This window comes from Pleuronectes platessa, chromosome 11 (genome assembly GCF_947347685.1).
Source record: "Pleuronectes platessa chromosome 11, fPlePla1.1, whole genome shotgun sequence".
Lineage (NCBI taxonomy): Eukaryota > Metazoa > Chordata > Actinopteri > Pleuronectiformes > Pleuronectidae > Pleuronectes > Pleuronectes platessa.
The window spans coordinates 10,412,077-10,434,877 of NC_070636.1; the positions used below are offsets into that span (position 1 = coordinate 10,412,077).

Sequence of the window (22,801 nt, forward strand, 5' to 3'; positions counted from 1 at the left end):
TAAGAAAACCAGATTAGCTGTACCACTCAGACACAGGCTTCTGTAATTCTTAACTGTGAAGGAGACGCCATCAGTCCCTCTCTGCAGCACTAGGGCGTTCTTTACAGGGGGACGTTTTTTTTAATCCCACCCAAGAATAATTTAGTATTATCTTAAATTATGAATTATAAATAGTGATTATTACTAAGGTTTAAAAAGCGATTATTCACTCGTAAGAAATACTAATTTAAAAAGTATTGGTAGACGATAGGCAATGATATACAAGGAAGACGAAGTACGAAAGCTCCCCCTGACGCAATCAATGCAGTCGACAGGTGTCAATCAAAGTGTCAGAAACAAGTTAATACCGGTACAGAAAGAAATTGTAGTTGTAGCAGTGCACAGTTTTGTGTCTGCACATTTTGTCATTTCATTCCAATTAGGCAAAAACCGCGACCTCACTAATCTGGTTGTGTATAATCTTATAATCTGGCCCTGAGCGGAGTGCTGCACACACTTTCCCGTATTGTGCACCACCTGTCAATTAACTAGCGAGAGAGGGATGAGGGTTACTTGGTTTTTGTTTTAATTTCTTCGGACCCGCTTTGCACTTTGTAATGTTTAGTTTTTTTCTTCTCTCACTATGGAAATGTTAACCACAACCACGAAATTCATGTTGTCTGCGATCGGCAGATTCAAGAAGATGCGTGCTGGAGGTCGTTAGGAAAGGATCCTTCACAATAATTTATTGGATCCGATACCTTTGCCATTTTGTCGCTCTCTAATATTTTGCCTCAGATCAAATGCTTAATGGTCACAATTCATCTCCTAGCTGTTTCCAGGCTTTAAACGCTTATTTTTTTGTTTTTCTGAAATGTCAAAGGAAAAAATAAATGGGAAATTTAAAGAGGCTGGTCGCTGTTCCGCTCTATTTCTTCTCCAGATTTCCTTGCAATTCATCAAGTAGTTCAGTCTGAACCAGAGTGCTGGACGAAGGGAAAATTACCCACATTACATTGGTGTCTCTAGTACCAGGCTGCCAGTGTGGCTCAAATGAAACCAGTTCAAGTATTTAAGAGAAATAGGATGAGCACGTAGTTTAAGACATTAAACCTGCTGTGGTCATGTGTGAAATCGTAATTTTGTCACTCCATGCTAATTTAGATTCAGCTCATCATTTTGCAGAGGAGGTAATTTATCACATTGATTGCGTGATGAAGAGGCTGTGAGATTAACATTTCCTTTCAGCAGCAGGGACTGTGGAACAGGTTTGAGGTGCATGTGCTTGTTGCCTCACAGGTTTTAATTTACACCTAAAGCTTCATTCTCCCATTTCAGCCATCCCCCTCAAACGTTGCCACTATCGAACGTAACAGAACAGCTATTTAAATATATAGTTTTGGTTTAATTTTGACTCATCCTGCTTTTACCGATCGTTGTCTGTAGCCGTGTTCTTTACAGAAGCCGTCAGTATTTCCCGGCAAAACACAAAACCTGCACTTTGCCTGTAACAACCTATATTTGCTTTCAGACACTGAAGTCCGGACATTTTCCCAAGATTTTCCCAAAGGGCAGTTTGTGAGAATACAAATTACAAGTCAGTCAGAGCTTTTCCCACCAGCCCCGTGGTAAAATGTGCGAGTGGGCTTGTTGAAGTCGTTTCTTAACAAACAACGGACGCAAAACGGCAAAGAATTTTTGGCGATAAACAACAACCAGTTCTTTCCTCAGGGGAATTATAACATCGTGTTTTGCCTCCTGCGTGCCCAACCCGGATGACACTCCTTCCTGTGGTTGTGAACACGTCTCATGCTGCACTCTGTATATGTACAAGGCAAACTCCAGGAAATTTCTGGGCTTATTTTAGAGTTCATGTCTTAAAACAGCTTATGACTAAAATCGCCGGTAATTGGCCTAAAAAGAGCACATAAATTGGAATATTAAAGAATAGAAAAATATTATTTAACCACAACATAAAAATGAAAACATGGATTGAGAGAAAACAATAATAGAGGTCATATACGCAGCTTACATATCTATTGAAGGTACTACTCGTTATAGCTCTTGGTTTTCCAATAGCCATTTTGTTACATTAAATATTGCAGGTTCTTTACAAGGTCACAATATCTCTGTCAGGAACATATTGATTCATATTAGACATTTTATAAAAGAACTCTCCATTTTTTCTGTTCATATTCTAAAGCTTTGCTGTGCTATTTAAGTTAGTGAAGGTTCTCCATTGAAAACTGTTTCAATGAAAAAAAAACTTGAAACATTTAGAATAATAACATTGCTCCTGTAGACTTAGAATAAGCTCTAGTCAGTTCCTCACCTATTCAATATATCTCATCTGGCAATCGCTTCAAGCGATCTGTCTTCAGGCTTAAACCATATCATGTGTAATGAAAGGCTGAGCTAGGCAGAACATTTAGGGCTAGGTGATATAGCTGTTTATGTTTTCTGAAAGGTCAGTGGAATTAAACGTTGTTATATAACTCCTGGCTTTTGACTTCATAAGCTCAGTGAGGCAAACTCCCATTTCACCTTGGAGAAACACACTCGGCAGATTCTACTTTTGATTATTGTCATTTGCTGTTCCACTGGTGATTGTGAAGGTGTTTGACTGTAAATGCGTCGTGACAAATAGGAAAACCACAGCACCTTATTGACAACTCTTCACTCAAATTACCCATTTCTATTTACAATGGTTTTATAGACAATTTCTAACTTTTATGAGATCCTAGTCTTGTTCCGCTTCTCCCCCTTCTTCTCCTTATTCTCATTCTTCTCTCATTTCTTCTTCTTCTCCTTTCCTTCTTCTTCTCCGTTCTTCGTATTCCTCTTCTCCCCATCTCCCTCCTTCTTCTTCCTCTGCTTCTTTTTCCATTTCTGCCTCATTTTCTTCTTATTACTTTTCTTCTTCCTCTTCTTCCAGTCCTTCTCTGTCTTTGTGTTTTTCTTCTTTCTTCTTATTCATCTTCTCCTCACCCCCTCCTTTTTCTTCTCCTCCTCATGCTTGCTCTCCTCCTTTTTCCTCTTCTTCCGCTAATTAATTTTTGAGTCCATTTCATAACACGATCACCATTGACAAATCAAAACAGCCAAATAGCCTTCTTTTTTCAGAGCAGCCTTTTATTCTCTCTACTTATAGAGCAAGACTTCCACACGACCCCAAATTGAAATTGTAATGACCCGTCCTCCCATTATCTGTGGTGCTGAGGATGAATAGATATTGCCAAAATTGCCTCTTTGATAAACTGCTTCCATCTCTCCTGCCATTATTAGGAAACAAGGACAGGGAAAGGAAAAGCAAAAAAGAAGAATCCAACACATAATAGCATTATTCTGTCCCATCTGGCTGAAGTAAGACGTCTATTCAAGTCTGCCCTGGTCTCTTTACTAAGAAAGGAACACCTGGGAGTGTGTGTGTTTGTGTGTGTGCACTGTTTCAGTCTTACGTATTAAGGTGCTAGCTGCTCCGTATGATGCATTACCCCTTAACACAGGAAATGGCCAATTACTTACCTGTGATTGTGTGTGTGTGTCTCTGTGTGTGTTTGTCTGTGTGTATGTGTGTTGCTCTTCCTGACAGGTGCTGGAGAAATTCATGTCTCGCCTGGTGCAGAACCGGGTGATGGCTCACAAGGACCTGAGGACTCTCAGCAAATACCAGCTCATCCTCGCCAGAGACCAGTTCCGCAAAAACCCACCCCCGCAAGTCAAGGCACGGACCTGTAGCTGCTTTAGGATTGGCCAGTGTTAATATGACAAAATGTGTATTAAGTAACACTGGTAGGCTGTTTTAAATATGAATGACAGATTTAGCTTAACTTACATGAGATGCTACCATCATTTAAATATTATATCATCTTAATTGCAAATGGAAATTTTAATTTGATTGCATTTTTATATAGAGATAAAGGATAAAGGATGTTATTGTTACAGCTGGTACATGCACAGCTCCTATAACTTGAATAGTTTATTTCTCCAGCTTGTTCGGCACATTTTTGACCTCGGCCTCACAGCGGTGACATGGACTCCCCTGACCTCTTGCTCTCCACAGGGTCCACAGCAGGGGATGTTGGAGGGCGACTTTGCCCTCTGCATCAGCTTGTACCACGGATACGAGCTGCTGATGCAGATGGGCCTGCGATCGCTCTTCTTCTACATCCAGGGAATCATAGACGGAACCAGAGGTCGGTGAATTAACCCCTGGGGTCATATTTGTGCTGTAACAGTAAACCCAGTTTCTTTTATCCTTGCCATTAGCAGCATTCGTACACAATAATGTACAGTGAATGATTTGTAACACATGTTTGCGATGCTTGTCTCAGAGATGTCCAGGGCGAGGAATGAGCTGCAGAGGACCCCCACCTTCATGGACCTCTACCATGAGATGAAAGAGATGTTTGTGAAGCCGTCTGCTGGTACCTGAGCACTTATTCATATCCTATCTGTCATATTTTTGAACTTTCCTTAATGGATGATGCTGTGTTGTTGTTGCTTTAATCATAATGCCACGTTTCTCCCAATCTGGAAAGAAGAAAATGCTTCAATTTACAAGTTGCTCTAAAGTTTATCTATGAAGACACTTCCTCTTTTTGATTGACATCCTCTATGATTCATATGTCTAGGTCCAGATGAGCCATTCATTTATAGTCACCCCAAACTGGAGAAACTGGAAGGGGTGGTGCTGCAGCATTTCAGACAGTGGGCTGAGAGCTCGGCACACAATGATGGTAATTTACTCGTTATAGCAGTCGTATGCTGTGACTCATGTATGGAATGATTGTTCTGAATGAGGTCTGAATTTGTAATTTTATTCATCCTCTGAATACAGCAAAGAAAAAGCATATAGCTTTGCACTGAAGTAGTTTAATCCTGCTCTTATGAATTATATTTGCAAAGTTGGGGTTTTATGTTTTTGTTCCTGGTAAATATACAGCGCTATGTTGTCCATACATATCACCCTCAGATATGTGCCAACCCCGTGTCCAGAGTCCTTCTACATAAGCAAAAGCAGTGAAAATATCCACAATAGAGTAATTGTTGTGGAGATATTCAACCTCATTTGGATCCTAAGCAAAAACCAAAACAAATTTTGATAAAAGTGTGTTCACTTTGAGCTTTATAAATCTGTAGAGATTCACATATCAATAATTCCAGCCTCTGAATCAAACTGGCATATTGTGAGTTCAAGCACAGTAAAACAAATCAGCCATTTCTGTTTCTGTGTCATTATTGTCCCGGTTCAGCTCTTGGGGCAGAGAGCACGCGGGTGATGATCTTCTCATCTTTTCGAGAAAGCGTGCAGGAGATCGCCGACATGTTGAACCGCCAGGCTCCGATGATCAAGGTCATGACCTTTATGGGCCAGGCCTCGGCTGGGAAGGGCGTCAAAGGCTTCACCCAGAAGGAGCAGCTGGAGGTACGGCATTCTGTGGTCCCAAAACTGCAAAGTGATGTGTCACTGAGGTTACATCCATACCACTACATTTTGATCGACACGACCGCTTTGGCTTCATATCAGCTTGAATCCCCGTCCATAGTAACACACCTGAAAAGGTTCTTTCAGAAGAGGGTAATGTGATGGGAGCCTGACAAACCAGCGAAGGCTACGTCGTGACAAAAAGACCCAACCAGCATCATCGTTTCAAAACATCTCAGTTTCGGCCTGTCCAGACTAAAATGCAGCCCCATAGTTTTCAAACTAAATATACGGAGTAGCGTGGATACCCGGCGTATCTGTAGCTGAGTTGATGTGTGTCAAATTAAAGGTAGTAATGTGGATGTAGCTTTAGAGTTTCTTAACTTAAATTCTTAAATTCTTTAAGGAAACACATGAATGGCCTAAATAAACTTAACGTGAAGTATAAAAACCCATAAAAGTGAATAAAGAATGGAAATACTTTAGGCTTCTTCTAGTTTAAATTATATATATAATTTGTGGGCAGTAGAAATTATTAATCATGGTAATGAAACTGTAAAATATATATATATAAATATATAGATTCTCTGTACAGACGGTATGTACAACCTTCTCTGACTAAATAATGCAGGAATGGTGCTCATAATGTAAATGTACATAGTGTCCTACTGACTGCTGCACACACTTTAAAGTAGACCACACACTTAATGCGTCATTAAAAGGGCCTCTGTATTAATAATTTGGTATATTTTGTCACATGTTTTAGGTGGTGCACAGGTTCCGTCAGGGAGGCTTCAACACGCTGGTGTCGACCTGCGTGGGGGAAGAGGGGCTGGACATCGGAGAGGTGGACCTCATTGTTTGCTTCGACGCGCAGAAGAGTCCCATTCGCCTTGTGCAGCGAATGGGACGTACCGGCCGTAAGCGGCAGGGACGCATTGTTGTCATCCTGGCTGAAGGACGCGAGGAGAGAGTGAGTGTTTAAAAGAAACAAAAACATGTAATCCTTGAATTAAATTTGAATGACATTTTCCCGTCTCACAAACAATTCCACAAAACGACCCGAATTTGAACTTTTCTTTCCCTCAGACGTACAACCAGAGCCAGAGCAACAAGCGCAGTGTGCACAAGTCCATCACTGGCAACCACAGTGGGTTTCACATGTATCCCAACAGTCCCCGCATGCTGCCAGACGGAGTGCACCCCACCCTGCACAAGATGCACATCACCTGTGGCCAGTTTGACCACAAGGAGAGCAGCAGGGCGTCTGTCGGGGGTCGACGGTCCCACTGTGAGAGACAGACCTCCCTCATCCACCCTCGGAACTTATGTAAGCAGCAAGGCAGGGGTGCACAGTATTTTGATTATTCGGAATGGAAAAAGAGAAAAACTGGTGTCTGAGATTGTTTGTGTCCAATATTCTAGTTCGACAGAGCAGGGCACAATCTGACGGGTTTCTGAGCAGTGCAGAATATTCCCTGTGGGTGTCCACCATGAGGCTGCAGGATGATGAAGCTCATCCAACCCTGAAGCAGTCGCACTTCGTGTCCATACCCAGTGATCTACCTCCTCAGGTTTTCTTTCTTTTTGAATTTCTGTTTGTTTCTTTCTGTCTTAGAGGTAGGGAGGACAATGTAGATTAATATAAAGGAGACGAATATTTTTTTTTGTACAAGAACGTGAAATTTACTTTTTGTCTTAGTATACAAACACTAACTAATATTTGAGGTTACCACTTGTTGCCATTTTGCCATTTCTAACAATGGGCTAATAATCAAAATTACAAACGTTATCATGATGTCGATGAAAAATCCAAACAAGGAAATATATGAGCAGAAGACAAACCTGGGCAGCAGTAGAAGAAAAGCAAAAAATACACAAGAACAAACCAATTTTTCATAACAAACATGAGTAAGAGCGGTTAACTTTAGATAAGATCAGAATGACTTTTTACTAAAACAGTTCCTGTTACAAACCCGCCGGTCTTGATATATGTGAGCCATATATCCTTGAAGAAGGATTAGGCGTTTGTTTGCACCCTTCGTACGAAGCATCCCTAAATCAATCATAATGTGGTTCCAGTTTTGAGCAGGGTGTGGAGGCCGCCCCTGAATTTGCCATTACATCAGTGAGAAAAATCTTCTGCCCTAATTGGAAAATCACATATGGAAATGTCAGGAGTTGAAAAGTATGTGCAGGAACCCTGCCATCCTCCCGTCTGTGTGTGATCCATTAGTGGCTTGAGAATAACACTGCTATTTCTCTAACACCTCCTATTTGTATGCGATTTTATTTTCCCGCAGGAGGAATGTGACAAAAGTGGCGCCCCGTCCAGAGTGCTCTCTTTGTGGGAATGGAGACACTGGCAGCACAAAGTGTTGCCCACCCATGTGGTCGATCACTCCCTCCGCTGCCGCCACTTCATCCAGGTGATGGAGCTCGTGGACGGCATGAAGGAGGAGAAGGAGGTGAGCAGAGGAGCCGCTAGTTGATGAGTCATCCCACTGTTTTGTGTTATTAAGCATCGAGGCAGAAGTGAATGACAAAAATATCCGAAGTTAAGCCCGGAGTGCGTCATCAGGTTAATAAGTTAACCAGATGAAAGTGTAACCACCTCTTAAGGCTGTAGACCAGTTCACCAAAGTTCTCTGGTGTCGCCAAATGGTTTGAAAAAGAAAAGGCTTCAAACATCTTCCAAAATCTCTTGCTTAGGTTTGCAAATGAAAGAAAGTACTTATGATTGGGCAAGGGAGAACCAAACCTAATAAAGTCACTCCGCTAAAAGGAGTCAGCTGAGGTGCATGTGAAAATATGATTGTGGTTTGTGTTTAGTTATTACATTCATCATTTTGACCTGGAAGGCAAATTCCTCACATGAAAAACAGGCTCCATGGCAGAATTGTGGTTTTGGTAAAAAAAAAAAAAAAATACTACTTGTATTCAGTAGTGTGCTTCCAAGAGGATCCTCCTCTAGTTTCCTTCTAAACTCGATTTAACAAATAACTCTTTATCTTTTGCATCCTATTAATGATCATTTTAGAGGGAAACTTTACTTTCGAATAGACGCTAACTAGTTTTTCTTCTTCTTTCGTCTCTTTTTCATCTCGTGCTTCATCAGTTATTTTTTTTCTGTCTGCTTCCCTAATAGCAGCCCGGTTCATGGTCTTAGCCATCTTGTTTTCTGTGGTTGTTTGTGTGGATTTGTTATGTTAGCAAGGTTATCAGATCTATAGATCAGCAGTGCAACAACGCTGTTGCTATGGTGCGGTTTAATAATATCTAACCAAAAGGCCCCCTTGTCTCACCGTCTGCTCCTTCACCAGATTGTTATCAGTAAGACCCTTGAATTCGTCTAAAGCCTCGAAATTGGGTCTGAGATTATGGTTAAACTGCCGATTGGCTGAACTTTCGAGAGAGTACTTATTAAAAAAAAAATTCCACCGAAGAAGAGAATTAGCCCACCTTAAAAAAAACAAAAACAGGATTACAGGGCGAGATGACAGCCAACGTCTCACATGCCTCTGTGGATTAATTCAGGTCATGAATATACCAGTGAACCAAACCGTGCTAACTTTCAAAAATCGAATTTTACAAGGAAAAAACAACATTACTCCGTGTCCGAAAGAATCATATAACACCACTGGTCCAGGATCAGACAGACGCACACTAAAGGACCGGTGGGTGTCAGAGTCTGTTCACTTTACACTTGAACAACAAACAATGATCACAAGTTATTAGGACACGTACAGGACTCACATTTACTTTGTGTTTGTTTGATTCGCTGCAAAGTTTACGAGACACATGTTTAAACCTGCCACACAACAAGAGACGTGACGTGACGCGCACATTCAGGAAATCAGGTTTAAAGTGACTAGAACGATCCAGAGTCATGATCGGACATCAGCAGTGAATAACTAAATACATGCGATTATCTGTTTGTGTGTAAAGAGTGACAAAGACGAGCACAGATGGCATAAGTAAACAAAACCATTGTAGTTTCTTAAATATTTTTGCAGAGTTTTAATATAATAATTATTCATCTAGTTAAAAGGATGTGTGTGTTTACCTTTTCCAGTCCTGGAAAAGGTAAACACACACATCCTTTTAACTAGATAGACAACTAGATAGACAGTCCTTCATCATTTGTTCGTACGCATAATAGGTAAGAACAAATTAATGTATCCGAGATTTGTGCGTCAAACTTTCGTACGCACAGTTTAAGCTTAGTACAGAGCAGTAATTTCCATACAGACAATGTCACACAAAGCACTTTCCAGAATAAAAGCAATAAAAACAATATATATCTTGTCCGCACCCCTCCACCCACCCTCATGGCAGCACGGAGCAAAACAATAACAACAGGAACTGAGGAAATGCTATCGTAAGTCTCATAAAATTGCAAAGAGGAAATACCGAAGGCAGGTAAACAAAGAGACCCGAAGGAATGAAGATGAAATACTAAAAGAGAAGAGAAAAATATAAAGATGAAATAAGACACATTACCAAAACATACTTTTGAACACAGGGTAAATGGTTTAAAATGATCATGTTTATTATTCAACATTTCCAGGCAAAAGCCCTTGTTTCCTTTTTTTAATAGATAACCAAGTCTGCTTTGGTCTTTGTCTTTTCTTTATTTCAGTATTTTTTAAAGCCTGTTGATTTTCATCTGAAAAGTTACAAAATAAGCTCACTAAACAAATTTGTCTGCTCCTTTGTTGTCTTTTCCCTGAATTTGACAAACCCACAATCCTGCAAAAAACTTGTATAATTTAAAGTCATGGTTTGATGAACATTCATTCTCCATCCAGTGCCGGTTTAGAGCCGTTTATGCCCCTATGTCCCACATTCATCTGCGCCATATCAGGCACAGCTTATACTTGCTCGACCTGTATTCGCCAACATACGTTTTGACCTTTTCTTCCAAAAACCTCAGTGGGAATAAAAGAAACAAAAAAAATCAAGTTGCTAAATTAAAGCCCCAATTTTAATTTTATTTTTTATCTTACACACAAACGCACGCATCCTCATTTTAGGGTCATTTTGTGTGTCGAGGAGAGTTCAAAACCGTGCCGTGTTCTTCACTGTGCCGCCGCTCGGCCGGTCTGATGAGGAGACACATGGCAGGCACGCCTCCTCCTGCGATTATGTAACGTTTCTCTGAACTGTTACATAAATCCAGGAAGCTGGAAGTAGGTCAGGCTGTAATGACCTAGATGTAAAGTGTGCGGGGCTGACGAGTGGTGAGCCGCAGATCAGGAGCTGCTGTAAAACAAATAAAACAAATAGTAGAGGAGGACAAATACAAAGTAGCTTGTTAAGAATGAAAGATTAAAGATTAAGATTAAGATACATTTATTTATCCCAAACACATGCACAGACATGCACAGACACACTCATGCAATTGAAGGGAAATTTAACCTCTGCTTTTGACCCATCTGGTGCAGGACACACAGAGCAGTGATCAGCCATGTACGGCGCCCGGGGAGCAGATGTTGGGGGAGTAAGGTGCCTTGCTCAGGGGCACTAGACAGGGTAGGGAGAATCCTCTTGGATTTTTGGACAGATCAATCCAGGTTCGTCTTTTTGTTTTTTCTCCGTGGAGTCGAACCAAAGACGAACCAGAGACCTTTTCTGCCCATTGTCCAAGTTTCTGCCACTAGTCCACCGCCTCTCAAAGAAGCCCCGTTGTAAGATTTTCATTTTCAAATGGACGTTTCACATATTTTCATTTTAGAAAAGGAATGAGATTGTGCTCGAGTTGTTTAAAGTGCCAAACAAAGAAAGCACTTTAGTGCCTATATTTGACACTAGATTCACTGTTCGTACATCAACCTTAAACAAAAAAAGAAACTTCCGCTGTTAAGAGTTATGATTCATTTATTTTACCCTAGAAAAATTAAACAAATATCATAGAAAGTTGCGTCATTGTGGATTCTCCTTTCATCCTAGAATTGTTTAGTTATACTCAGATTCCAGGGATTCTTCTGATTGAAAAGCCAAAATTCAGATGTGATTTCACACTGTTGGCAGACAGTAAACGATTCTACCGTGTAACGTCTTCATAGCAACTGTTATCAAAATGCCTCAGTGTCTGGTAGGGGAGCATCGTTCGAAATTTGTGCGGCTGTCGCTGCCGGTCGATCTGGCAACCGATCCGTGCACAGAGAAAACGCCGGTAATTGTCGACCTGTGCCGGAGCATGTTTAGAAACAAACTCAAGCAGACTGATTAATAAGGATGAGGTGTTCTTTGTATGTGTGCCTGAGCATCAAATCCGTGTAATTGTTTCGATGCAATGAGATAATCAGCGAAGAGAAGTATTCACTTTACTGCCTCCTTCTCATGCAGACTGAACAACATGAAATCACTTGTCTCTCCAGGCATCCTACCCCCGTCATTGAGTTTATTTTCGGTCTGCCCCATCTCTAGATCTACAGACTTAATCTGATCATTAATGAATTGTGTGTGGTAAAGATTAGAGTGAATTTACTTTATTTTTCAGCAATAAAAAATAAAAAATAAAATGTCTTCCAGGAAAGGACGATGGTGATGGATTCCCTCAAAAGCTCAGTGTCTCTGAATCCGTGAATTCCTAAAAGCCTGTGTTCCATTTTCCATTGGGATTTTGACATTTAAAGTACGTGCAGAGCAACTTGGTCTTTGTGCAGAGCGGACAGCTATGAGCAAAGCTGTGTCTGAGGGTCACAGGAGTTTTAAGGATTGGTTTTAAGATGGATTACCCAAAAAAAAAAAAAAAACGGATTTATTTCTCAGCTGTAGGGTAAACACAATATTTTACAAGTGCAGTCAAGATGCGTCAGAGAGAGCATGAGACATTTTGTGAGAGTTGTGAATGAAGTACCCGACTTACCTACTCCTTTGTCTTTAAATCATGAGAAACACCCGGTTATGACGGCAACACTGCAACACAAACTTTTTACGTGCACTCTCATTTCTTTTGCTCCATCATTCAAACCTCGCCTCACCTCAGTTGAGTATGTGTTCCGCGGCCTGTATTGACTGACTGCAGCGAGTCGCAGCCCAGTAATTATCCAATATTTTCCTAGTAATTAAGGCCAATTTTCTTGATTGACACTGGAACTTGTCACGCAGGTAAAACAACATGTTCCTGGAAATATTGAGAGGGCTCTGCATAATTTAAGTGACCCAGAAAGCAAGCGTACAGTGAGTGATGTAAACAGACGGTGTAAACGGTGTCAAAATTCAGAACCTACGACTGGAAGATAGATGTTGAAATACATAAACAATATAGGTATTAATAATTATGAGTGTATTTACCGATGCTTCTTTTGATTAAAATAATAATTAAAGACACAGTGCTGTAATTAAATAAATAAAGTATAATGATCTTCCAAAAAAAATACAATTTCTGTGTGAACATTTTTGTAATTTACCTGATCAATAAATACAGTTTGGGACTTGACTCATAAATGATTGAATCTTTAAATGTATTAGGAAAGTGCAAACACTCCTGTAAACCGATCGATATCTTTCACAATGATCAGCTAAGAGAAATACCAATTAAAATGTTGTTTATGAGTATATAAGTACTTTACATCATAAAAAAAAAAAAAAATTGACTTAGATGTGAGTAATGAATGTTTTTCCTCGGAAAATTGATAAAATAGAGATTCTTAATGTAAATTATTGTAAATAATGTTTAATCCTGCTTAATAATGATCAGATCATGTTTCATACACACATACATTTGTAAACAAGACGACAAACCTCTCCTTTAATCTCCCTGTACTTATTAGCTGTTATATGAGAATTGTTGAATTGATATGATGTCTGAAGATGACTGCAGGTGTGTTTGCTTTCTTATATTTTCTAGCATATTTTGCTGTAATCTGAACTAAAGCCACAGATCAATTAAAACGCCCCTGCGGAATATTTTCAAATAGGAACCCAGAATTTTGAAATGTAAACAGTTGCCATATTTCAGAGGAAAGTTTTCAGCCCCCTGCTGGAGCTGCTGAGTGTCTGCAGCTCTCATGCTTTGGCTGCAGCTGTGATGCCTTCAGGGTTTTAATGATCTCCTGCAGGCGTGTTTGTCTCAAGAAAAATAATTCAATTAAAGGATTAAAGGAAGACGCCCTGCAGACAAATATAATAATTGCTTTCACTTCTGACTGTTGATGCGTGTGTGTGTTTGTAACCTTGATCACATAGAAACTACCAAACTAAATTCCAAGAAACTTGGTGGAGGGAGGGAGCCTCGGTTTGAGAAGAATATTGCACAGGTCTTTTATTAGATTTTTTATACTACGACTAAGTTTTATGACAAATAAATGATTTATGTTATGAGAACACTTTATATTTGAGTTTTTCTACATACTGGGCAATTGTTTGTCCTTGGCAGAAGTACTTGTCTATCCATCTTGTAAATAGTGAACAATTCAAAAGCAGTTTCTAGGTATTTTGGCAAATGCTACCTGGATCACAACAGAGTGCTAATTATAACAATTAGGTTTGTAATTTAAAAAAATATCCTATTCCCTTGTATGGTCCTTAAGTAAAAGTTGTAGGGGTTGTGTGTTAGCGATGACAACAGCTGTTGTTAGTTGTGTTGAACCTTTAGGTGCCTGTGTGTTTCATTCTGGGTCAAAGTGCACCACACTGCTCAGTGTATTTAGTGGATGATTATGTGAGTTTTGCAAAATATGACTGAGATTTGCTAAGTGTCTCTAACCAGATGAGCCGTGTTTAGAGTTTTTCAAACTGTGTGATTGATTCGATAAAGTCGTTTAGCCAGTTGACACTTTTTGCTCAGAGAACGTGGTGCAGTGTTTTGGCGATTCAGGAAAAACTGAAACACAGATCAACGAATCTGTTGTGTAAAGACACAGCGAGGGCCTTACCAGCTCCATCTGGATCCAATGGCACGGATGGCCTGTCGTCAGTTTTATAATAGTGTTAAAATGAAAAGGGGAAACCTTTAATACTCTTGTGTGACCTAGGACAAATCTCCTCACTGCCAGAAGGTCTTTTACTCACAGTTTCTCATTTTTAGCAACTCCAGGGGCCATTTGTTCACATTTAAACCATGCCCACTCAAGTATGAAGCCTTATGTATGCCATGAAATAAGGGCTTGTCTCAGTCCTGTTTATCACCCTCTGCTGAGACAAAATCACTATTTTGCTCTCCATGCCCACTCTAACTCTACCCACGGTCTTTTATTTGCTCATGGAGCGTCTTCGTCCTGCTGCTCACAGGTTCGATGACACCCTGCTGGCCCAAGAAGGACACCACTTTCAATGAATCATTTCCAGGTCAAATGTTCTGTTGGATGGTTGCGATGTGTATCCGCATGAGACAAAGTTAGAGAGATTACATGATTTGTTTTCTAGGTTTTTTTGCCATAGTTTTAATGTCTAATAAAGCTGTTTTCCCGGGGAAATTTGAACAACATCTAATAGTAACAAAACAAAGTCTGTTTTCTTCCGTGCTTTACCGGAACTAATTCAGGCAATCAGACGTGTACGTGCCCCACGTGTGGCTGCCATGTGACGTCTCTTCATTGGACACTTCTGATTATATTACAGTTTGATTGGGGGAATTGGCCGGACTGATGATCACAGCTGATGTAACAGGCTGGCATGGATGATTGCAGCTCCTCGACCTTGGTTCTCCTTCTGTTAGATCTTTCCTTGTATAACTCCATCTGTGTGTGTGTGTGTGTGTGTGTGTGTGTGTGTGTGTGTGTGTGTGTGTGTGTGTGTGTGTGTGTGTGTGTGTGTGTGTGTGTGTGTGTGTGTGTGTGTGTGTGTGTGTGTGTGTGTGTGTGTGTGTGTGTGTGTATTCAGGGGGAGTGCCATTACGAACAGGAGCTTCTTCCTTACCTCCACGATGCCAACACAGGTGGTGACATGAGAAAAGGACAGAAGAAGCAGAAGAGTGTAAAGACCAGCGTTAAAAAACTCAAACCGCTTCATTCGACATCACCTGATCTGGAATGTATCGAGGAAGTCGAGAGCGACTTCACAGATCACCCCGGGCCTGACGCTGTTTGTCCTCTCCCTTCGATAAATGACTGTCCAGAAGCTGACCTGGACGAAGACTGTGTCGTCATTACAGAAGGTATCGTAAATTCAGACACTAGTTCCCAGCTGAGTACAAACATTGATGAGGAAGATGTTGAGCTTGAGGCCATGTTCTACCTTCCGAAGTGGGATTCAGCTCCTCCTCCCTCCTCGGCTGAGCTCCTGCCGGGGCCATGTGAGAGTCTGAAGGTCATCCTGGCCAACGTAGCAGAGCTCCTCTCTCGAGCTCCTTTGTTGCCGCCTGCGGGGTTAGAGGCCGATGTGGCAGCTCCGTCACTTCCTCCCTCACATCAGCAGCTTCATCAGCCATTTCATGTCAGCTTTACTCTGGATATAGACGACGACGACGAAGACGATGAAATGATGATGAGCGATGCCGACGGTGCGGACAATGCTTCTCCGAGGACGGTCTCATTCCAGCATCCAACAGGTGAGGAGGAAAGCAAAAAGCCCAATGATCCGCCTCATCAGGAACAGCCACCTGTTCGTGAAGCAGCCAGCAGTCCCACCTGGGATGAGGTGTTTGGGGAGGAAGAAGACAACATGGAGGCAGACGATGAAATGAACAATAACTTCAAGAAGCACCAGATTGGGGAGGAAGCTGAGAAGAGCAGGGACATAAAGATTAACTCGGGCGACACGAGCGAGGAAAAGGTCAGCTGTGAAAATGCGAGGACTGAGGAAACGCCACACTCGACGGCTGGAGGTGTGAGCGTCGGGGGGGCCTCTCGGTGCAGCCCTCACATGGACGACAGCATGGATCTGTTTGGGGACGACGAAGCCTTCCTGCAAATGACCATCCCCGACATCCCCACTCCTGGCGTCACACCCAGGAGGTCCACTTGTGCCGGAGACGTTGCCGACGGCATAGAAAGGAAGTCTGACGCCTCACAAGTGCAGAACACAACAGACCTGTTTAGCACGGTGCCCACAGCAGACAGCAGACAAAGACCCCACACAATGCAAACGGATGATTTAGAATGCACGAAGCACGTTACACATACTCTGCATGCCAAGCTAAAAACTCATGATGCGGCCGCTTGTAGCAATAGAGATAAGCTCATTTCAGCTCACTGCACATCTCCCACAGCGCAGCAAAACGCTGAGTCATGCGATGGGTCCCATGACTACTTTTCTGTCAACTTTGACCTTGGTTATTCCATGGAGGACTCGGAAGACGAAGCGGACGTAGAGGCCGTCCCTGCCTCGTGCACTCTGTCCTCTCCAGAGCCCAGAAAGCAGGCAGGCAGGTCGACTCCCCCGTTGTCGACCGTTTCGAACTCCTCCACTCCCTATAGCAGCTTCACTGCACAGAGAACCCCCGCACAGTGCCGTGAATCTAAACTGTCCACGCCCCGAAGGTTTTCAATGCAGAGGAACAGAGAAATGTCCCCGCTCCTGACGTTTAGGAGTGGCGCTCTCCCCTCTCCCATCGCATCACTGGGAGCGAGGAGGATGCTCGTGCCCGGTCCATTCAGGCCTCAGGCGCTCTCTTTGCTCTCCAGCTCCGAACATGGACGACAGGCGGGTTGCACCGAGGTCGAAGGAGGATCAGGTGCGGAGAACAAGTCACTTCAGGAATCGATTTTGGTGTCTGACTCACCCCCTCATCCAGGTTGGTTTATCCTCAAAGAACATGATTCACGAACGTCGATATCTTTGTATTTAATCTTTTAGTTTTGTAAACCTGGTGTCAATGTCCCTGCATTTCCCTGTGTCTCACTTTTCTCAGAGGGATCCAACAGTGACAGTGAAGATGAAGTTGTGGTTCTTAAAAGAAGACATCAGAATGTATTCAACAACTTGTCGTCCCCAGAAGTGGTTAGCAAGGCCTCATAATTTCTATTTTATTTGATCTTATTTTACTGATCTGCTACCTGAATCATGTATGTAGGTCAGTTCATGTGTTTGCTATTATTCAGTCTAAAACCATTCTGTAATTGTAAAAAAAAAAATTCAAATCAGTTTCTTGTATCCTGCATTGTGTGACATTTTTCTAAATACCTGTCTGACCGACCTTGTCTAAAATCCAAAGATAGCCAGTTTTCTACTAAATTTAGAAGATCAGACATTTAATTTGCCAAAATAATTTAATTTTTTATCAGTTCAGATTAGACTGTGGCTCTTTTTGATTTTTGCTCGGTCTTTCATGTCAACCACACACGCCCCCACGTTGGTAATCATTAGCTCACCTCATCCGTGTGATACCATAAAAAAACCCCGCAGCCTAGACAGCAGATATCTGATTCAGACGACCCAGGTTTCCGCTGTCCATCACTTCAAAAGGTACATGCAGTTGTCATGGCAACCAGTCTGCAAGAATTAATGTGGCTGAAATGTCACAGCAAAAAAAAAAATATCCTCATTAAAGTAGAAAGAGAAGCCTTCTTATCATCAACAGTGATAAACGTGCTTTGTTCGAGAGTAAGAAAATGTATGTATGTATGTGATCATGTTTTTTTTCTGTTAGTCCAAGATCAGTGACGTGGACTCTCCGGTGGTTGTGAACAGGAAACGTGCAGCTCCCCTTAACACTGTGAGAGTTTCTTAATTAGTATGAAAATATTCCATTTATCAATTTCTTTCAATCCACGTATTACCCCCTCAATATTTTCTGCCCGTCCTCATAGGCAGCATCACAAAGCATTCACCGTGCACAGTACTGGACTAATTGGCTCTGCTCCTTGTCCTCCAGTCGAGTGAAGCTGAGGGCGAAGCTGCGTCTGATGATGATTTCCAGAGCCAGAACGTGTTTGCACGCAGAACCCCAGCGCAGGGAGGCGAGAGGAAACGAGTCCGACGGGCTGAAGCCAAGGTCTGTGCAGCCACAGGTGGCTCGGTGTGAAGCTGTGATCAGAATCTGAAGCTCCTCATTTCCCCTCAGCTCCATGCAGCGAATGACACGTTTTCTGGCTCCATTATTTAGCCCAGACCTTGTGTCTTTTTCAAAATACAGTCACAGCAAAGTTTCTGACGATATTTGTATATCTGTTGACACCTCCAGCTTTGACATTTTCCCTTGTTTCTTTTATCAGCACGCCGCGTGTCGCAAAGGGCGTCAGTTCCTGCAGGAAGAAGCGGAGCTGTCGGGGGATGAGGAGGGGGCGGACGTGTCGTCTGATGAAGAGGATGGAGAGGACCAGAACCAGTCTCTTGATGGATTTGTGGTCGACAACACACACTTCTCCCAGGGACTGAATGGTACTGCACCAATGAATGGGCCTTCGTTATAACTGTAGGGGATTATTCAAATCAGATTCCCTGAGCCGTGTCGGAGGGCTTAAGGAAGCTGTAGGAGTCCTGCTGTGACATTTTACACTTGTGCTTCCTGTCTATCCTCCTTTTATATCAGACTCAGAGATGCATGGGGTTTACCTGAAGTCAGTGAGAAGCCCTGCAGTCCACGGCAAGTTCAAAATGTCTTACAGAACCCATCGCACTGACATCTTCTCCCAGGTATACTTCATATGTTATACCCAGCTTCTCTTTACGCAATGCAGTTACAAATCTCCAAACAAACAATCTATGTCCCTGACCTCTTCTGCCCAGGTGCCTGAGTTGGATGAAACGTATGCCGAGGACAGCTTCGTGGTCGGCAGTGAGGTGGAGGAGGTGGAGAGCAGCGAGGAAGAGGCCGAGGACGTCCAGCTCATGCCTGAGGACTCGTACGTGGACGGTAGGAGGCAGTACGCCACCAGGCGGCGTGTTCTACTGCACAACGTCAGAGCGAGAGCCGGACCCGGCGGTAAGACCGCGGCCGAAGCTTCTTCAGAGCAGACAGCTGAGGAGAAAACCAAGCGTTCCCGGATCATACGCGTGAATGATTCCAGTGATGAGGAGACGGGGGAAGTTAGTGGAGAGAGTCGTACAGCAGGGGGCAGTGTTGCTGTCACCTCGCGGCAAAAAGCCGCACAGCCGGAGGCCAGCCGGCATCACCATCAGCAGCAGAAAGCCCCCCCCTCCTCGTCGGCAACCATAGCATCCAAGGTCTCACTGTTGAGTAAAGGACGAAGGAGCTCCGAGAGTGAAGAACAGCTAAATGAGAGGTATGGAAACCGTTTGACAGCTGCAAAGATCTTCAAACAGTTAGCAGCCATTAGAGAATCGTTTGTGCTTTCCTGCAGGTGTCGCCAGAGGTTAGAGAACCAGCATCTCCTCTCTGATGAGCTCGACTTTGAGAAGTCAGTGTTAACCTCCAAGAATACACCCAAGGTAAAAGCAGACAAGATGAAACGTATACCACAGATTGTAAATAAAGATGGACGACACGTTTCCACTTCCTCCCATTATCCATAAATTAAGCAAAAATATCCTGATTGAGAAAGCTGCCATCTTGCGCACTTTGAGCCTGAATAGGCGGGGGAGCGATCGGGCGATGGAGCCGCGGTGGTGAGCTCCTGTCAGTAGACGCGCTCCATAAATCATGAGACTGTCTCAGTTGTCAATCATGATGTTTCATCCAGTTTTTATAGCATCAAATAAATAATTCAAACCAAACGTACTGGAGAAATGAATACTCGAAGATCAGTGTGATATGAACTACTTGAATTGAAAGAACCAATCTTTGAGAATAATTGATTTGAATTTTAGTTTCATCCATGTCTCATCCTAAACAGATGTTGAGCGCCTTTGGCTTCGCTTTGGGGCAGCTGTCATGTCGTCAATCTCTATATGCAGTATATGGTAAACACACCTGTGCATAGGGTCACACATGTGGGAGAGAATTAAATATCTACATGTGATTTCCTTTGTCCAGGCCCCACCCAGCACCTCCTCAGCTCCTCAGCCCCAGGGGGGTGCATCAGTCAGCGAGGCCCCTGCTCCTCCCGGGTCTGTTTGCATTCTGGTGGACAGTCGCTGCCTCAGTACTGGAGTGGAGTTGATGACCAGCCTGCGTCAGCGCCACGCGGCCACCGTCCACGTCTGCTCGCTGGACGGCAGCTACTTCATCGTCAGCAACCGCATGGCGGTGGAGAGGCACAGCCAGTCGGATCTGGCAGCCATGCAGAACCGGAAGCGATTGGTCGAAAGAGTGAACGGCTTACTGGGATTGTTTGAGCGTGTCTGTCTGATTGTGGAGAAGGACCGGAGTAAGCCAGGTCAGTTTTAATGTTTTAATACTGTATAATATAATATATTCCTTTTAAAAAATCTGCCTTTTTACCATGTATTGTCAGGCTTTTGTTCATGATTTTTCAGAAAGTATATGAAAGCATGTACATCTACACTTGAATCCATCCACTACAGAAGACAAGGAATGCCAGCTGAGGCTTCCACAAACTTTTTACTCTCCTCCCTTCTTCTTAAGGAATAAAGGGCCTTACTCAAAAACGTTTCTTGGGAAGAGAAAAATACTTCTGAGCGTCTCAACTTCTGTGTGGACATTTGATGTCTTCTTTTATTTGTGTTTTATAATGGACAACTAAATGTTTAAAGAACAAGTTTAAATGCTTTTCTACCAAGAGTTAGTTGAAAAGATTGATACAACTCTCATTTAGTTTGACCAAATATGAAGCTCAGCTCTTGTTTGTTTCGTCTGTTTGAATACCCAGGTGTAGCTGTGGCAGTTTGTGGTGTTATGGGAGGTTTAATGCTGTTTCTTAGCCAATCGTCTCCTTCAAAGCCTCACAGTCCGGGACATGACTCGCCATAGAAACCACAACATTTAATTTACATTTTTGTACAAATAGAAGAAAACGAAATTGAATACGCAAAACAGTGAGTCGATGAGGTGCCAATGGGCAGATGCTGTTACAATCAGACGGAGCCAGACTAGCTGTTATCCCCCGTTTCCAGGCCTGATGCTATGCTAAGCTAACTAGCATCGGGCTCAAGCTTCGTATCAAACACACATATATGAGTGAGGTATCAATCTTCTCATCTAAATGTCAACAAGACAGAAAACTGTTCAAGCTATTAAATAAAGTCGCTTATTCCACAAATTTACACAAACGCAGTACTGAGAAAGTATATGTTTGATACCCAATACGTGAAAAGATGAATAAATAAATTAGTGTGTGGTATAATGATTGTTTCTCATCTGTATGATAACCGTCCCTGTCTCAGGTGAAGCGTCACGTCTGTTTCAGCGCACACGTTTCTATGACGGCACGTTAGCAGGACTGGTGCGCACCGGCGTTCGCCTGCTGTGGAGCGCCGGCGCCGAGGAGAGCGCCGCCCTCCTGGCGGACCTGGCTCGGCTGGAGCAGCGTAAAGGTCAGGGCATCAGTGTACCGCTGGAGGTCAGAGGGCAGCACAAGCAGCAAGCCCTGCAGCTGTACCTGAGCCTGCCCTCAGTCAGCTTCGTCCACGCTCTGAACATGAGCCACAACTTCAGCTCCGTCGCACAACTGATGAACAGGTAAAAGAAGAGCGTGTTTATCCATCGTGATGCCCTCTTGTCCTTCTGGTTTACTCAGCAGAACATCTCCTCTTGTTGCAGCTCCGTGGAAGCCATACAGAAAGGAGGCTGTATGAGCACGTCCAGAGCTGAGGAGATCTACCGCTTCCTGCGCTACCCTTGTGACACTTTCCTCATGAACGCATCAAAAGCAGGAAAAACAAGTTAGCATCCTAAGACTGTGGGAAATCCTTGACTGAAAACCATCTCCATCATTAATCACCATCAAGCTCCTTTTCTTCCTTCCTGCTTCTCCACCTCGTACATCATCTTCCCTTTCGACCGTGGTATCTCACCAGGGACCGGAGGACACCAGTAACTTGGCTGCGTACAGTAGCCGCTTTATCTGTGGTTGGGTCCGAGTGAGAGAAGAGCCTCAGGAAAATGACTCAACATTTTTGCACATGAACTTGAAGGGGAACCCCGCTCCACTTTATATATATATTTAAAACTTTGTATAACACAATGGGACATACATGAAGCACACTGTCTCTTTTATGTTGTCATACTGGCAGTACTCCTGTCAGGCGGTTTGAGGAACCACTGTGATCATAGGAAAAAAAATCTGCATCTGACACTTGAATAACTTATTGTTTTTGTCAAAATAATGGACACGTACAGATATTATGTTGAATTTGTTAAATAAACAGTGATATTTTTGTATGTCATGTGTTTTTATGCTTGAAATATGAATGAAAGAACAAAACTGAGCAAAACCTGTGATATAACCACTACTACAATCCAGCCCTGTGTTACCTCATTTAAGAACGTTGTGTTTTAAGTGGTGTTTGTAACATTTCTTTGCAGGATTACGCACAAACTACTGAACTGATGTCCATGGAATTTTGTAGAAGGGTTGGGCAAGAACAAAAGTAAAACCAATCAAATTTGGGAGGGAATCCGCATCAGAGGGGAAATCCAGTAAT

At 42.7% G+C, this 22,801-nt stretch overlaps 1 protein-coding gene across 1 annotated transcript in view; it reads left to right on the forward strand.

Moving 5' to 3' along the window:
• The window catches only part of fancm (FA complementation group M), a 41,634-nt gene extending 19,096 nt beyond the window's left edge, over window positions 1-22,538 (forward strand). Inside the window, exons 5-24 of the mRNA XM_053435196.1 lie at window positions 3,572-3,703; window positions 4,043-4,175; window positions 4,314-4,406; window positions 4,614-4,718; window positions 5,235-5,407; window positions 6,174-6,380; window positions 6,497-6,737; window positions 6,833-6,981; window positions 7,711-7,875; window positions 15,239-17,090; window positions 17,208-17,296; window positions 17,946-18,011; window positions 18,171-18,290; window positions 18,511-18,676; window positions 18,828-18,931; window positions 19,025-19,521; window positions 19,600-19,687; window positions 20,232-20,574; window positions 21,542-21,836; window positions 21,918-22,538. Of these exons, the coding sequence (XP_053291171.1) occupies window positions 3,572-3,703; window positions 4,043-4,175; window positions 4,314-4,406; window positions 4,614-4,718; window positions 5,235-5,407; window positions 6,174-6,380; window positions 6,497-6,737; window positions 6,833-6,981; window positions 7,711-7,875; window positions 15,239-17,090; window positions 17,208-17,296; window positions 17,946-18,011; window positions 18,171-18,290; window positions 18,511-18,676; window positions 18,828-18,931; window positions 19,025-19,521; window positions 19,600-19,687; window positions 20,232-20,574; window positions 21,542-21,836; window positions 21,918-22,044 (5,145 nt within the window). The 3' untranslated portion in view covers window positions 22,045-22,538. The remainder of the gene's footprint in view (window positions 1-3,571; window positions 3,704-4,042; window positions 4,176-4,313; window positions 4,407-4,613; window positions 4,719-5,234; window positions 5,408-6,173; window positions 6,381-6,496; window positions 6,738-6,832; window positions 6,982-7,710; window positions 7,876-15,238; window positions 17,091-17,207; window positions 17,297-17,945; window positions 18,012-18,170; window positions 18,291-18,510; window positions 18,677-18,827; window positions 18,932-19,024; window positions 19,522-19,599; window positions 19,688-20,231; window positions 20,575-21,541; window positions 21,837-21,917) is intronic.
• The last annotated feature ends 263 nt before the right edge of the window (window positions 22,539-22,801 follow it).